Source organism: Saccopteryx leptura, chromosome 3 (genome assembly GCF_036850995.1).
Source record: "Saccopteryx leptura isolate mSacLep1 chromosome 3, mSacLep1_pri_phased_curated, whole genome shotgun sequence".
In the NCBI taxonomy this organism is placed as follows: domain Eukaryota; kingdom Metazoa; phylum Chordata; class Mammalia; order Chiroptera; family Emballonuridae; genus Saccopteryx; species Saccopteryx leptura.
In genome coordinates this window covers 44,438,412-44,455,772 of record NC_089505.1, presented here as the reverse complement: position 1 = coordinate 44,455,772, position 17,361 = coordinate 44,438,412, and the positions used below count along the sequence as shown (strand labels likewise).

The 17,361-nt window shown below is 37.3% G+C and overlaps 1 protein-coding gene across 1 annotated transcript in view; it reads right to left on the bottom strand.

Moving 5' to 3' along the window:
- Positions 1-17,361, bottom strand: part of CEP85L (centrosomal protein 85 like) — a 140,197-nt gene that overhangs the window by 31,678 nt on the left and 91,158 nt on the right. Inside the window, exon 6 of the mRNA XM_066373380.1 lies at positions 3,356-3,535. Within this exon, the coding sequence (XP_066229477.1) occupies positions 3,356-3,535 (180 nt within the window). The remainder of the gene's footprint in view (positions 1-3,355; positions 3,536-17,361) is intronic.

Genomic DNA, 17,361 nt, shown 5'->3' with positions numbered 1-17,361 from the left:
CCCTTCTCTCTTGGCAATAATCACTTGAAAACATCCATTAGTTCATTCTTTGACTGAGTGATTGCTTGAGTCATTCATTCACTCAATATTCCAGGCAGCATGTGATATCGCCTTCCTGGAGCTTACAGAGAAATTTACAAAAATAATGATTACTCAAAATTGTGTTAGGCACTGGGAAAAAAGAACAAAATGCTCTAAGCATATGTATCGCAAAGGAAGCGCTAAGGAAAGGGAGACTTGACAAAATAAATAGGTGACTGGCAAATGGAAAAAGAGCCAAGTATTTAGCAGGCCAAGAGGATACTTTGTGTAAAGACCCTGATACCAGAAGCAAAGCTGTGTGGCACCTGTAAGACACTGGACCAATGACACAGTGTACTAGAGGCAGATGTAGAGCCTACGTCTATATAATTGGGCAGGGTCTTTCAGGTCATGGGAAGAATTTGATTCTTATTTTAAAGACAATGAGATGGGCCTGACCAGGCGGTAGTGCAGTGGATAGAGCATCGGACTGGGATGCGGAGGACCCAGGTTCGAGACCCCAAGATCGCCAGCTTGAGCACGGGCTCATCTGGTTTGAGCAAAACTCACCAGCTTGGACCCAAGGTCGCTGGCTCAAGCAAGGGATTACTTGGTCTGCTGTAGCCCCACGGTCAAGGCACATATGAGAAAGCAATCAATGAACAACTAAGGTGTCGCCACGAAAAACTGATGATTGATGCTTCTCATCTCTCTCCGTACCTGTCTGTCTGTCCCTGTCTATCCCTCTCTCTGACTCTTTCTCTCTCTTTGTAAAAAAAAAAAAAAAAAAAAAAAAAAAAAGACAATGAGATGGCATGAGTAGTTTTAACCAAGTAAGTGAAATAACTAGATGTTCTTTTAAAAGGTACAGTCCTCTACACTATCAAGAACGGTTTTGGAAGGATGTAGAGCAACTAGAACTTTCACACATTGGTAGTGGAAGTGCTAAATTGTACAAATACTCAGAAGAATATAGGGAGTTGCTTGTAAGTTAAATATTGACTCAATGAATGACATTGAGCACTTCCACTCTTAGGAATTTATTCAAGAGAAATGAAAACATGTACACAAAAAGTCTGGTATAAGAATATTTACAGCAGCCTCATTCATAATTTCCCCAAACTGCAAACAATCCAAATATCCATGAACAAGAGAGTACAGACACAGTAGGCTATCTATACATACTGAAAGGCAATTCACCAATTGATAAGAACAAACTACCAATACATGTAACAATATGAATAAATCTCAAAGACATGGGAGTGAAAAAAAAACAGACACAAAAGAATACACTGTATGACTCTATTTATATGAAGTTCAATAAGACTCAAAACTAATCTACTGTGTTACAAAAGTGTTTCCAGGAGGGAAAGGAGACTGACTAGAAAGAAGCACAAGGAGCTTCTTGGGTGATTGAAGGCTTTGTGTTTCATTTTAGATATGGGTCGAGACTATTAGCAATACTCATCAAACTGCACACCTGAAATCTGTATACAGTATTTGACTATATATAAAATGTGCTTCACATTTTAAAAAATATATAAATACATAGAATTACAACAACAAAAAAAGTAGAAGGAGGGAAAGAGCACATAGGCAGGACCAGAGTGGACTCAGAGACACCAATGAAGAGGCGGTTACAAAAGCTCTGCCAAGAGACGATAACCCAGGCCAGGCTGGCAGTCCATAACACAAGGGGGGCAGCACGCGGTTGTTTGTATGGAAAGAGACATGCATGTTATGATTGGACAATAGCTTTATTAACTCTGTGTTTCACATATTCACAACTGTAAGCCTACTTTTGCCCACTCTCTATATAAGAGACAGTCTTGATTAGGCTTAGTAAAGTTTCTAGCATGAGTAACAATATATAACAATGAACACTGAAGAAAATTTGTTTCACTTGAGAATAGGGTAGTCAGAGACAAATTCAGAATTGTGTTTTGGATTTGAAAGTTTGAAAGAATTTTAAGACATCCATGAAGAAGCTGTCAAATATGTAGATAGTGTATAAATCAATTTTTATTACTGGTAAGTACTGGACACCAAAAGTAATAAAAGATAAACCCTATGTGATCTTATGGAACAATGTCACCCCATTAAATTTATTTTCTAAATTAAAATATATAAAAATGTTTAAAAATTGTATCCACTGAATCATCACACTTTTTCACACACCTTTTAACTAATAAGTCTTCAGTAAGAAAGTATTTTAATCCCACCTAAGTCTGTACAACCAGTGAGTATTTCCTTAGCTCCTTACAAACTGTGATATTGTACAAAGCTCCAAAAATACAGAAAAGAAACAATAAAAAGATACTTAACCAAGTTAGCCAAGATAAAATAAATCATAAAACTAGGAAGAAAAACCATGTAAAATTTTTGTCAGATTTTGAAAGATAAAAATTTTAACTCAAAATGATGATGGAAGTAGACTTGACTTTGGGAGGTGAACACACAATACAATATATAGACAATGTGTTACAGAATTGTACACCTGCAACCTATATAATTTTATTAACCAAATTCACCCCAATAAATTCAATAAAAATTTAAAAACAAATTTTAACTCATACATACATACATCACAAATACATATACACACACACACACTCACATAAAAATGTCAGTTTTTAGTTCTCTATTAATAGCTTCAATCTCCTTGAAGAAATCATGGAGACCTGCTTCAAGTTCACTTGAGGGTTCAGTTAATAAAATAATAAGCTGGGTATATCAAAAGAGGAATCTAAAACCAGTTATGTCACTAAGTAGCAGCTTAAGGATCTATGCCTCTTCAATAAATTAGAGTGAGCATATATCCTACTTAATCTTTAATATTATAAAGGAATGAGATAAAATACGTAAAATATTTTAATATAAACAGAAAAGTCAAATAAATGCATTGTATATTTATAGGTATTTGACTTTTAGCTACTTATTCTGAACCAGAGGCTTCAACTTAATAACTTGAAGTCATTTGCTAATAAAAAAAAGACCACTCTAATTTGAGCTACCAATTCTTCATGCCTAACATGACAAAGAAACAGGACCCATAAAGAAAGAAAAAAAACAACAGGTATTAGCTTCATATCTCAGTGTAAAAACTTTACAAAGTTTTCACTATTAGAAAGATATGATACAGAGTGGCATTGTTATCCCTCCAGACAATCCCTGGATAGTTGTAGACAGAGTTTTTCCATAGTTACCACAAAACAAATCACTCTAATATAAATTTACAGCCTGGTATGACACCTGGACTAGAGCAGCTGATACACAAATAAGTATATGATGAAGAATGTTATTGATCTAATTTAACTTTATCAAAGATACCTACCTTTTCCTCTAGTTTCTTCTTCTCTTCACTAAACTGGCTTATTCTTTGTTTGAGAAACTGATTAAGCTGTAAAACCTCTTTCTCTGTAGATGCCAGCTTTTGCTCCAGCTCCTCTTGCTGGGGTCCGGACACTGCCTGGTCTGAAAACGCAGCCTGGAGAGACGTTTTCTCATACTGTGGCTATTGGGAAAGAAAACAGGTAAGACTTTAAAAGTTCACTTGTCTTGAACAACTGAAAGGAAATTGGAAATGAGGTATAATACAAAGACTACATGTAGACTCTAGTAGCAAACAGCTTGGCATAAATCCCAGCTCACCACCAGTTTAATAAAGTGTCACAAAAACCACAATGAAACCATCCAAGTGCTAAGATAGTTGTATGTAGTAGCTACAGAAAGGCTTTAGAGGCATGCACGCATGCACGCACGCATGCACACGTAATTTGAATGATGCCTTGAAGCACTCAGATTGTATCAAAGGTGAAGATGGAATTCAAAAATCAAATAAATAGCATTTATCATGTTCAGGGTATGTCAGAGATGACAGAGTTGGGCACTCCTTTTATAAACTCAAATTATAATTACAGGCAAAACAGAAATCTTTATATAATAATTATACATAAAACACAAAATAATCTGATGGCCAAAGAAAAGCCATCTTAAGTGCAAAGTGTCAGAGGAGTGAGAATAAGTGATGATGGCATGGGAAGAAGAGAAAAAGGCTTTCCTGGGGAGGTGGCTTTTGAGATAGATTTGGAAAGTAGGTAAGCCTGACCAGGCAGTGGCACAGTGGATAGAGTGTCAGACTGGGATGTGGAGGACGCAGGTTCGAAACCCCAAGATCACCAGCTTGAGCGTGGGCTCATCTGGTTTGAACAAGGCTCACCAGTTTGAGCCCAAGGTCACTGGCTTGAGCAAGGGGTCACTTGGTCTGTTGTAGCCTCCTAGTCAAGGCACATATGAGAAAGCAATCAATGAACAACTAAGGTGCTGCAACAAAGAATTAATGCTTCTCATCTCTCTCCCTTCCTGTCTGTCTGTCCCTGTCTGTCCCTCTCTCTGTCTCTGTCATACGTGCGCGCGCACACACACACACACACAGAAAAAATAGGTAAGATTCTAGCAGGAATGGATAAAAGGAAGAAAGGAACATTTTTAAAAAGGAAAGATGAAATATATGCTGAGAGTACCTGTGTTTGCATAATGTATTGGTTAAAAGAGGGCAGAGTATAAAGGAAAAATTTAAAATCTAAGGGGATCATATTGTTGAATCACAAGGTTCTGAGTTTAGCCTTAATTCACAGAAAATGGAAAGCCAGTGATGGTTTTAGAACAAAAAGGTAACATGATTTCAGAAGACTGTGAACTATGTTTTGTAAATTTCCTGTTCTTTTTTTGTAACATTCTGGCATTTTATAAATCTCTGGTATTTATCCTGGTGCATAGACTCTTAACATTTGATTAAAAGGAAAAGATAAAAGGGAAAAAGACAAGAAGAGTGCTACACACCTAGCAGCAGTGGCCAGGATGATTAAAGGATACTGGGACTAGATATCAATATATCACTTTAATAACTTATTCTAACTTAGCTAGAAAAAAAGGAGGAGGATCTAACAATACTCTGGAAGCAGAACTAAAAGGATTTAGAAAAAAATTTTTAGATGCAAATGGACACCTAACTGGTGGTAGCACAGTGGAAAGAGCATTGACCTGGGACACTGAGGCCCCTGGTTGAAACCCCAAGGTCACCAGCTTGAGTGTGGGCTCATCTAGCTTGAGCATGGGATCATCAACACAATCCCGAGGTCAATAGCTTGAGCCCTCCTCTCATCACCCCATCAAGGCGTGTATGAGAAGCAATCAATTAACAACTAAAGTGACACAACTACGAGTTGATGCTTCTCATCTCTCTCCCTTCCTTTCTCTCTCTCAAAAAGATAAAAAGGATGCAAATGGAAAGAAATATTAAAGATAACCAAGGTCTGAGATTTTGAGTTTAAGTAACAGAGAAGATATATAGGACAACAGGTCTAAGCAGATGCACTTAATAATAATTAAAGCCTATTGACTTTATAATGCCAGTTGAACACACGGGTACAGATAAACATCAGGAGTTAGAGAAGTGAGTTTAGAACTCAGGAAAATGGCTAGGCTATGCTGAAAGACTGTAAGAAATTAATACAGATAGTTTCCAACCTGGCATGTAATGAGCTTAGAAACTGCCACTCTGTCCACTTTATTAACAAGAGCTGAACAAACTGAAAAATCAACAACTCTTCTTACATCTCTTCTTACATTTCCCTTTTTATCTTTTCCTTTTAATCAAATGTTAAGAGTCTATGCACCAGGATAAATACCAGAGAATTTATAAAATGCCAGAATGTTACAAAAAAAAAAAAAAAAGAACAGGAAATATACAAAACATAGTTCACAGTCTTCTGAAATCATGTTACCTTTTTGTTCTAAAAGAACTGAAGTCATAGCGCAAACTGTTGTCTCCAAAACTGGAGAAACAGGTGACTAGAGAGAATCACACTTACTGGAACTGACTCCTCCATGGGAACCAGTGTTGCGGTGGGAAAACAAGATTATAACTGACAAACTGCTGGAGGCTCAGCCTAGACAAGTCTCCACGGGGACCCAATCACAGAGGACACTCAGTATTTTTTAGTATTATTCCAGGAGCTCTACCAGAGCCTCACAGTGAATATCAGAGGAAAATCCCCTCATGCGTCCAGCAGGAGGAAGAGAAAAGGAACCATTTAGAAATATGCCAGAACACTCTGTTGTTTTTATCAACACCTGCCCTAAGGAGGAAGTATTTCACCAGAGACTAACCTACCTAAGAAGATTAGCAAGAAGGAGACTAACCTACCTAGAAAAAAAACACCTAACTCCAGCCATCTCAAGCCTTCCACATCAGGGAGGGAAATACCATCCTGTCCCACCTAAGAGTAGGAAAGAAAAACCTGAAGATCACTAGTGCGCTTCACAGTCCAGGAGTTCAAGCCCACGAAAAGACTAAGACCTAACCAAAGGAGCACAGACTAAGACCTAACCAAAGGAGCACAGAATGCTTTCCCTCCAGCACCTTACCACTGTACTTCTAAAAACCTATCTCTCACATCTCATTTCACCCAGTACATTAGGTCCACTCTACAAAATTTACACAACACGCTAAAATGGAAAAAGAACACACGTGGAAAGACTGCACAAGCATCAGAACCAGAGTCAGGGAAGTCAGGCATGTTGGAATTATCAGAAGAGAAAAATTTTAAACTCTGATGAATATATTAAAAACTTTAATGCTAAGGTAGGCTAAATGCAAGAACAGATAAATAATTTGAGCATAGAGAAATAAATTCTAGAAAAGAATCAAACTAAATTCTACAAATCAAAAACACTGTAATAAAAATGAAGAATGTCTTTGACTCATCAGTAGACTGGATATGGCTCAGAAAATAATCTCTAAGCTTGAGGATATCACAAGAGTAACTTCCAAAACTGAAGAACAAAAAGAAAAAAAAAACTAGAAAGAGTAGAATAGAATACCCATGAACTGTGAGATAACTACAAAAGGTGTTATAGGAACACAACAAGGAGAAGAAAGAGAGAAAGGAACAGAAGCAATATCTGAAACAATAATGATTGAGAATTTCCCCAAATTGTCAGAGGCCACACCTCAGATCCAGGGAGCTAAGAGAACGCCAAATAGAGGCCTTGGCTGGTTGGGTCAGTGGTAGAGTGTTGGCCTGGCGGTGGAGGTCCCAGGTTTGATTCCCGGTCAGGGTACACAGGAGAAGCACCCATCTGCTTCTCCACCCTCCTCTTCTTGCTTCTCTCTCTCTCTGTCTCTTCTCTCTCTTTCTCCTTCCCACAGCCATGCCTCTATTGGAGAGAGTTGGCCTCAGGACCTGAGGATGGCTCCATGGCCTCAGGTGCTAAGAAGAGCTCAGTTGCTGAGCAGTGGAGCAATGCCCCACATGGGCAGAGCATTGCACCCTAGTGGGCTTGCCAGATGGATGCCAGTTGGGATGAATGCAAGAATCTGTCTATCCTGCCTCCTCTCAAAAACAACAACAACAAAAAAAACAACCCACAAAACCCCCCCAGCAAATAGAATTAATGCCTAAAAAATCCATACATAGTTATATCATATTTAAATTTCTGAAAATCAAAGATTAAAAAGTCTTAAAACAAACCAGAGGGAGCCTGACCAGGCTGTGGTGCAGTGGATAGAGCATCAGACTGGGATGTGGAGGACCCAGGTTCAAAACCCTGAGATTACCAGCTTGAGCGTAGGCTCATCTGGCTTGAGCAAGGCCCACCAGCTTGAGCTCAAGGTTGCTGGCTTGAGCAAGGTGTCATTAGGTCTGCTGTAGCTCCCTGGACTGGGTACATATGAGAAAGCAATCAATGAACAACTAAGGTGCCACAAAGAAGAATTGATACTTCTTATCTTTCACCCTTCCTATTTGTCCCTATCTGTCACTCACTCTGTCTCTGTCACAAAAAGAAAAAAGAAATCAGAGGGATAAACAAACACCTCACATATGGACAGGCAAAGATAAAAGTGATATCCAACTTCTCAGAAACCATGCAAGCAAGAAGAGAGTAGAGTGAAATACTTAATGTGTTGTAAAACCCACCAACTAGAATTCTATACCCTACAAAAATAGTCTTCAAAAGTGAAGGAGAAATATTGTCTTAGACAAATAAAAATTGAAGGAATTTGCTGCCAGTAGACTTTGCATGGCAAGAAATGTTAAAAGAAGTTCTTCAGACAGAAAGAAAACAATACATAGAAAGGAAGTGCATTACAGAAGAAATAAGGTAAAATAAAATAAAGCTTTTATTTTTCTCACCTAACAGATAACAGCTTATTCAAAATAATAATGGCAATAATGCATTCAATTATGTGTGTTTGCTTATATAGTAATGAAATAAATGACAGCAATGATATGAAACAGAGGAAGGAAGACTTAATTTAGGAATAGTTACTACAAGGTACTTGCATTACCCATGAAAGGTACTGAACTTGGGTTAGTTCTAAATGCACAGTGCAAATTCTAGGGCAACCTCTAAGAAAAGGTTTTTAAAAAGCATAATATATATGTTAAGAAAGGAGAGAAAATGGAATATATAAAGTGCTCAATTAAAATTTCAAAAGACAGAGTAAGTGTGGTACACAAAAATAGGAACAAAAAACAAGGGCAACAAAATAGCAACAAACATGGTAGATGCTAACCAACTAGATCGATAACCACTTTAAACCTGAACAGTCTTAAATGCATGACTGAATGACAGAAACTGTCAGAGTGAATACAAAAACAAGATCTGACGATATGTTGTTTACAAGAACCCACCTTAAATATAAGGACACATATAATTAAAAGGGATGGAAAAAGACACATGCTGGCTCTAATCAAAGGAAACCTGGAGTACGTATATTAATTTCAGACAAAGTAGACTCTAGAGCAGGGGTACCCAAACTTACACAGGGGGCAAGTTCACTGTCCCTCAAACCATTGGAGGGCCAGACTATAAAAAAACTATGAACAAATCCCTATGCACACTGCACATATTTTAAACTAAAAAAACAAAACGGGAACAAATACAATATTTAAAATAAAGAACAAGTAAATTTAAATCAACAAACTGACCAGTATTTCAATGGGAACTATGGGCCTGCTTTTGGCTAATGAGATGGTCAATGTGCTCCTCTCACTGACCACCAATGAAAGAGGTGCTCCTTCCGGAAGTGCGGCGGGGGCCAGATAAATGGCCCCAGGGGGCCGCATGTGGCCCACGGGCCGTAGTTTGGGGACCCCTGCTCTAGAGCAAAGAAAGTTATTAAGGACCAAGAGGCACATTACATAATGATAAAAGGAACCTAAGACACAACAATCCTTAATGTGTACGTGCCTAAAAACAGAGCATCAAAATAGGACCCTGGATACAGCAGTGACTTGGATATACTACCAAAGGCACGATCCATTTGAAAAAAAAATACAAAAAACAATTGATAACCTGGACTTAAAATATTTCTGCTCTGCAAAAGACAATTATCAAGATGAGAAAACAAGCAACATAGCAGAAGAAAATATTTGCAAAAGACACATCTGACAAAGGAATTGCATCCAAACCAGTAAAAAAAAGGCAGCACATCTGTCAAGGAAGTAAAGGGACACATGATTTTCTTTCAATGAAGTACAGAGGCTTCTGCTGCCAATGCTGTAGGTGAGCCGAGGTCTTTTCTGCAGCTGCCAAAAATCTTAATTTTACTCCCACGACTTTAACTCTCCTTGCCTTTGTGTGTGTGTGTGGGGGGGGGGGGGGCATATGAACCAATGAGACTTTAACACTATACTGACCTCATTCTCCTATTTTCATTTGTGTACGAGCAATTTCACACCATACAAATGTGTTTTGTAAACCTCAGAAACATTGATACGTGAAGACACATGTAGCCCCATGTTCATTGCAGCACTGTTCACAGTGGCCAAGACATGGAAACAACCAAAAAGCCCTTCAATAGAAGACTGGATAAAGAAGATGTGGCACATATACACTATGGAATACTACTCAGCCATAAGAAATGATGACAGCAGATCATTTACAGCAAAATGGTGGGATCTTGATAACATTATAAGGAGTGAAATAAGTAAATCAGAAAAAAACAAGAACTACATGATTCCATACATTGGTGGAACATAAAAATGAGACTAAGAGACATGGACAAGAGTGTGGTGGTTACCAGGGGTGGGGGGAGGGAGGACAGGGGGAGAGTTAGGGGGAGGGGCACAGAGAACTAGATAGAGGGTGGCGAAGGACAATCTGACTTTGGGCGAGGGGTATGCAACATAATTTAATGACAAAATAACCTAGACATGTTTTCTTTGAATATATGTACCCTGATTTATTAATGTCATCCCATTACCATTAATAAAAATTTATTTAAAAAAAAAATGTGTTTTGTAGCAAGAGAAGTTAGGTTGATCCTTTACATAAAAGTAAATAAAATTCTTAAGTCAAAATGCTTTAATTTCAAATTTTAATATTTTTTCAGCTTTTACCTACTCTTTCTGAGTGTCACACAACTCCCCTTACCCATGCTCGTCCAGAAGTTGTGCTCTTCTACTACCTTCTAAAGTATGCTGTTCCGTCCTTATTTCTGGGCCTCTGCAACATCTGATCATGCCCAAGGCCTCAACAACCACCCAGGGAGACTGACAACTACTAAATCTCTAATATCTCCTTCAGTGCTGTACCCGAGTATCAGCCTCATTATCTCCATTTCAAATCTACAATATATAGGCTTAACTCACTTTTCTGCTCTAAAGCTATTCCTGATCAATGTCTCCCATCTAAAACTATGCAATTATCCTCTCTCATCACATTAAAGTCACTAAATCTAGCCCATTCTTAGTTACACAAATGTCTCCCTCATTCCAACATTTTTAAAATTCAGATGTTCATTTAACTTTTTAGACTACTGAGATAGCCTATGCCTGCCTCTGATACCGTCTACTTTAAGTCCAGTCTCTATTATGCCACTGGAGCAAACAAACTAGGATACTTTGTGGTAAGTGAAAGTATAATTATGCTAGTACAACAGGCATTAACGAAATGGTCCCTAAATGTTGGACATATGAATCCTTTAGTTGTCAAGCCTTTGAAACAAGCTGGTCCTGCTTACCACTTCACCCACATTTCTTGCCACTACCCTTCTGATTTGCACTTCATCCGTACACAATAACTTGCATTTTTCTAAATGCATGATCTCCTCCTCTCGCCTTTGGGCCTCCTCACATGCAGTACATTATGCCTCACACACTATTCCTCCATCTCCTCCACCTGGCTGGATTCTTGTAGTTTATCAAGTTCTCAGATTAGATATCCCTTCCGATAGGAAGCCTGACCTGACTCTGGAAGACTGGTTTCTATGTTCTTAGTGGGCATTCCCATAGCACTTCATATACATTCCTTTTGGGCACCTCCAGAACACTGCAGTTGTCTGTGTTTCTCATTAGACTGTACACTCTCTGAGGAAGAAACCAACTTCATTTGCATTTATGTTACTAGAGCATAAATGGTGCCTTATCCATAGTAAATGTAAATAATTTTTAAAGAAATGGGTAACATGTTTTGTATAGCCTCCCTCTGTGGGCTTCAAGATCCATGAAGACCAAGACTATCTGCTTATGTGGCCCCAGCATTTCACTCACTACATGTCTATGTTTAGTTAGATGGGCTCACCTGTAAAGATGGTACTCATTTATAAAATGCTCATTTGAACCCAAGGACTTGGTAGCAGGGGAAAAAAGCTGAAAATAAAAGAAATAGAAATACACACACACACACATAAATGGAAAGAAATATAATAAAATGGAAATAAAAGGAGGGATGGTGCATCAATAAAGTGTAATAGGTATTACTGAGTTGGTCTTCCCAAGGTTCACATGTATGCATATGGAAAAAAGAAAGCTCTTTCTTCTTCAGTCTTTAAAAAAAGAAAAAAAAGAGTACTTCACATTTGATTTTTTCCCATGAAGTCCTGTTAACTACAGGTTAAAATTTTGGTATGTCACTATAAGCACATATCACTCTTCAATTCTAAAATTTCTACCACTAAAACAATCTAGGAAGTTTGAATTTTATGATAAAGATGTAGTTCTCTTTATTGATCTATAAGAATTGATGATGTCTATGTCCCAGGCCATCATAATTGTGAGGTTATTCAAAGTTTTTAACAAGCAAAAAGAAGTTACTTCTTAACATGTTTTTCATCTATAAATTCATAAAAAATTATTTTGTTTCAAAAATTTGCTTTATCTAACCTAGAATATTCAGAATATTAAAGGTATTACTTTGTTTACTGTGTTATATGATTAGGGTTCATTGCTTGTTCAATGAACAAGCAATGAACCCTAAAATGAACAAGCAATGTTCCCTAAATGAACAAGCAATGAACCCTAAAATGTGCACAGAAAAAAATATGCTGTACACTGAAATTAGTGTTGTTCATAGATTCAAGGTAAAATTTTTCTTGCTAAAGAAATGTTTTATCAGCATATTTGTTGTTTCTTCTAAACCCTGCCATTCAATCAGCTCTCTATATCTAATGAAAAGTTTCTTATGTATTTATCATATCCATTTAATAATTCAGGTACCCTCTTTTATTAACTGCCCTAATCTTTTAAAATCAATTCTCAACAATATTTTAATTCTCCACATAATTTAAAATCCTTCTAATATTTTTAGTAGCCTACCCCCTTTTCCATACCCTTCCAGATATTTGTATCTGTCTTTGCTGACTGACTTGGAGAGCCCTCTACTGGCTCAATGCTGTGGCAAAAAGCATTTTCTTCAGCTTTTGGACACATTAAATTTACATGCTATTGCTAAAATAATAATAATTGAGTAATTCAAGTAAAACTCTTATTCAGAATAATAAAATTCCAAGGAGAAACTGCATGGTTCTATTACAATACTGTTATCAGAAATAAACCTCTGCATATATGGTCAAAAAATTTTTGACAAGGTGCCAAGACCAGTCAATGGGGAAGGGACAGTCTTTTCAACAAATGGTTCTGGAAAAACTGGTTTATACACATGCAAAAATAAATAAATAAATGATGTTGAACTCTTACCAAACATAATACATAAAAATTAATTTGAAATGTGTCAAAGATCTAAATGTAAGACCTAAACTGTAAAACTCTTAAAAGAAAACATAAGGCAAAAAAGCTTCATGACATTGGATTTGGCAATAATTTCCTAAATATATATAACACCAAAGGCATAGGCCAAAAAAAAAAAAAAAATAGACAAACTGGAATTCATAAAAATTAAAATATTTTGTACATGAAAAGACACTATCAACAGAGTAAACAGGCAACTCAGAATAAAAAAAAATTTGTAAATCGTATCTGATAAATGATTAATATCCAGAATACATAAAGAACTTCTAAAACTGAGTAACAACAAAATCCCAACAACTGAATTCAGAAATGAGAAGAGGCCTTGAATAGACATTTCCCAAAAAAGATAAAGGCATACTTCATTCTGTTGTGCTTCTCAGTACTGCAGTTGACAGTTACTGCATTTCTTAAAAAATAAATGAAGGTTTGTGGCAACCCTACATGAAGCAAGTCTACTCGTGCCATTTTTTCAACATGCTCATATGATGGTTAGCAGTTTTCAGCACTTAAGTTTTTTGTTTTATTTTGTTTTTAATAGATAGAAAAGGGGGAGAGAGCGAGAAAATCAATTTGTTGTTCTATTCAGTAGTGTCACTGATTGCTTCTCGTATGTGCTCTGACTGGGGCTCGAACCAGTGATGTTGGGGGTCAAGCCGGCGACCCGGAACTCAGGATCAAGCTGGTGGCCTCGAACCAGTGACCTTGACTCAAGCCATTGACTCCAGGATCAAGATGGTGACTTTAGGCTCGAGCTGGTGACGCTGGGCTTCAGCTGGTGACGCTGGGCTTCAGCTGGTGAGCCCAGGCTGGAACCAGCCACCTTGGCACTCTGGGCCGACACTATCCACTGTGCCATCGGCCAGAGCAATAAAGTACTTTTTTAAAGTATGGCATTGTTTTTGTAGACATAATGCTATTGCACATTTAACAGACTACAATATGGCATAAACATAGCTTTTAAATTCAATGGGAAAACAAAAAACTCATGTTACTTGCTTTATTGCCGTATTCACTTTATTGCAATGGTCTTTAACCAAACTTGTAATATCTCATCTTAATGACCAGTAAGCATATGAAAAGATAACACTGGGGAACAATTTAATGATGAACTGAATTTAATGTTTAATATCAGTAAACAAGTTATGTGGTTGATATATTTCATTCCTTTTACACATTCTTATTATAAATCTAATTTAACAGTCTTATTTTATATAATGGTCTTTTATAATAGTAAAATCCTTTTGGAAGCTGGCAGGGGTATAAGTTACATATGAGGATACATAATAAGTTCTATAATTTTTTTATTGCAAATTATTCCCCTTAAGTGCAACAGGAGGTGGTATAAAACAGGAGGAGAGCAAATAACTCCTAACATTTCTCTTGATCTAAATTTATTATTATGATTGGGATTTTAAACAATTATATCTAACTTTTCTATTAGAACAATGAAAATTGGTTTTATTTTAAATTAGTAGTTTGGATAACACTGGGGAACAAATTTTTTTTCATTTTCTGTTGCATGAGGTTTTAGAACGGTTTTTATATATTTCTGCATCGCTGATTCCAAATCTGAAATTCGTTTTTTTGGTGTATGGTCTAGTTTTTATGCAATTTTAATTTTTTTTTTGTTACAGTTAATGGCATGCATTGGTTTTTAAATTGGAGTTAAAGGGCAACGACTCTTGGATTGAACATAACCACAAAGCAATTAATGTTTTATAAACATCACTTTTACATAATTGTAGTTGGTTTTAAATGTAAAAAATTATTATCGGATAAAAACACCCTCTTATTTAAGATTGAATCATGGCTTCTTCGAGTAGGTGTAAATGTAAGAATAGTCCTGACACCTTCTGTTACATATGTGGCTGTTACACACTTCGATGTCAAAGGCGCAATATTTCATCATTTGTGACACGTGCATATATTGCCTATTTTCAAGTTCCCTTTGGCAATAAAGACAAGAATTGGACTCCTCATATTGTGTGTCATAATTGTGAGGAAATGCTTAATGACTGGACAAAAGGAAAACGCAAAGGAATGCCTTTTGGTATTCCCATGGTGTGGCGTGAACCTAAGGACCACAGTAGTGACTGTTATTTCTGTCTGATCCATACAAAGGGCACTGGCAAGAAAAAACGGCATATGATCGCATATCCTAATATTCCTTCAGCAATACGACCTATCCCACACTCTGAGACACTCCGGTTCTAGTTTTCAATGGTTTTATTTCTTCTAAGGACGAAGAAAGTGAACATGGTGATCAAGTATATTTTGATAAGATGCATGAGGAACTGGTTGTAGAATCTGAAGGGTCTTTTTCTGATGCCAAGCAGTCATTAACCCCTCAGCAGTTTAGCCAACCCAAATTGAATGACCTAATAAGAGATTTGGGCCTATCAAAGAAAGCAGCTGAGTTATTAGCCTCCAGGCTTCAAGAAAAGAATGTACTTCACCGGTCAGCTAAAGTATCCCATTTCAGGAAGCGTGAACAAATTTTTGTGGACTTTTTTCCCAAAGACAAACACTTTGTTTACTGTCATGATATCAGTAGTCTTCTCAGCCAGCTGTTACCACTTACAGTCCAACAGAATGGCAGCTATTTCTTGACAACTCTAAACAGAGTCTGAAATGTGTTCTCCTACACAACAGTAATGTTTATGCAGTGGTTCCAATTGGTTATTCAACTCATCTGCGAGAAGATTATAATGACATAAAAACTGTCCTCGACTTTCTGAAGTATGAGGAGCATAACTGGATCATTTGTGTGGATCTTAAAATGGTAAATTTCCTGCTAGGACAACAGAGAGGTTTCACGAAATATCCTTGCTTTCTGTGTTTGTGGGACAGCTGAGCTTGGGAGAAATACTGGACACAGAAGAGTGGCTGAAACGTGAAGCTCTGGAAGTAGGGATGCAAAATATTGTGAATGAACCTGTAGTTAATCGAGACAGGATCATTTTTCCCCCACTTCACATCAAACTTGGCTTAATGAAGCAAGTTTGTTCAGGCTTTGAATAGAGAAAATGAATGCTTTCATCATATTATTTCTGCTTTTCCTGGCTTGTCTTTTGAGAAGATAAAAGCAGGTGTATTCGATGGACCTCAAATTCGAACCCTCATATGTGTCGAAGAATTTGCCAGGAAGATGAATAAGGCAGTCTTTTGTGGCAATTACAAAGAACTTGCTTGGCAACAAAAAAGCAGAAAACTATGCACTTCTGGTTCAAAGGATGCTGTTGGCTTTCCGCGACATTGGATGTAATATGAGCGTTGAGATTCACTTCCTGAACAGTCAGTCACCTTGATAAGTTTCCCAAAAATCTTGGAGCTGTTAGTGATGAGCAGACTACTGCTGGAGCATCAAACGACATTGCCCTCAACAAGTATACAAATGCAAGAGCTACAAATGCAAATTTTTGCCTGAATAGACTTTAAATAAGTTTTGCGCAAATTTTATGATTAAAATAAATATTTGAATATGTTCTATTTCGAAATTGTAGACAAATTCTGATGCAATCATATCTTTTAGTGTATTAGTGTATTATTAGTCACTGCATTATATAAATTATCATACTTTCACAAAGATGATGTCCAAGAAGACATTCTACTTCATTATGTTAAAATGTTGAAAATTTTACAATAAGATGAAAACATAAAATCTTGAATTGCAAAAAACTGTAGCTTACAGAGAAAAATTAATGTCAGATTTTATATCAGCACACTCGAATTAGGTAAGAACAAGTGTTTCTGTGGATGCAACAAAAATTTTATTCTCCAGTATAATCAATGTCACTATTATCAGAGAAATGAAAATCAAAACTACAATCAGATACCACCTCATGTTCACTAGGATGGATTTCACCAAAAGACAAGAAATAAGAAGTGTTGGTAACAACATGGAGAAATGAGCCCTGTACACTGTTGGTGGAAATGTAAAACGATATAGCCACTGCGGAAAACATTATAGCAGTTTCTCAAAAGATTAAAAATAGAATTACTAGCCCCTGGCCGGTTGGCTCAGCGGTAGAGCATCGGCCTGGCGTGCGGGGGACCCCCGGCCAGGGCACATAGGAGAAGTGCCCATTTGCTTCTTCACCCCCCCCTTCCTCTCTGTCTCTCTCTTCCCCTCCCGTAGCCAAGGCTCCATTGGAGCAAAGATGGCCCGGGCGCTGGGGATGGCTCCTTGGCCTCTGCCCCAGGCGCTAGAGAGTCTGTCTGACTGTCTCTCCCCGTTTCCAGCTTCAGAAAAATACAAAAAAGAATAAAATAAAATAAAAAAATAAATAAAAATAGAATTACT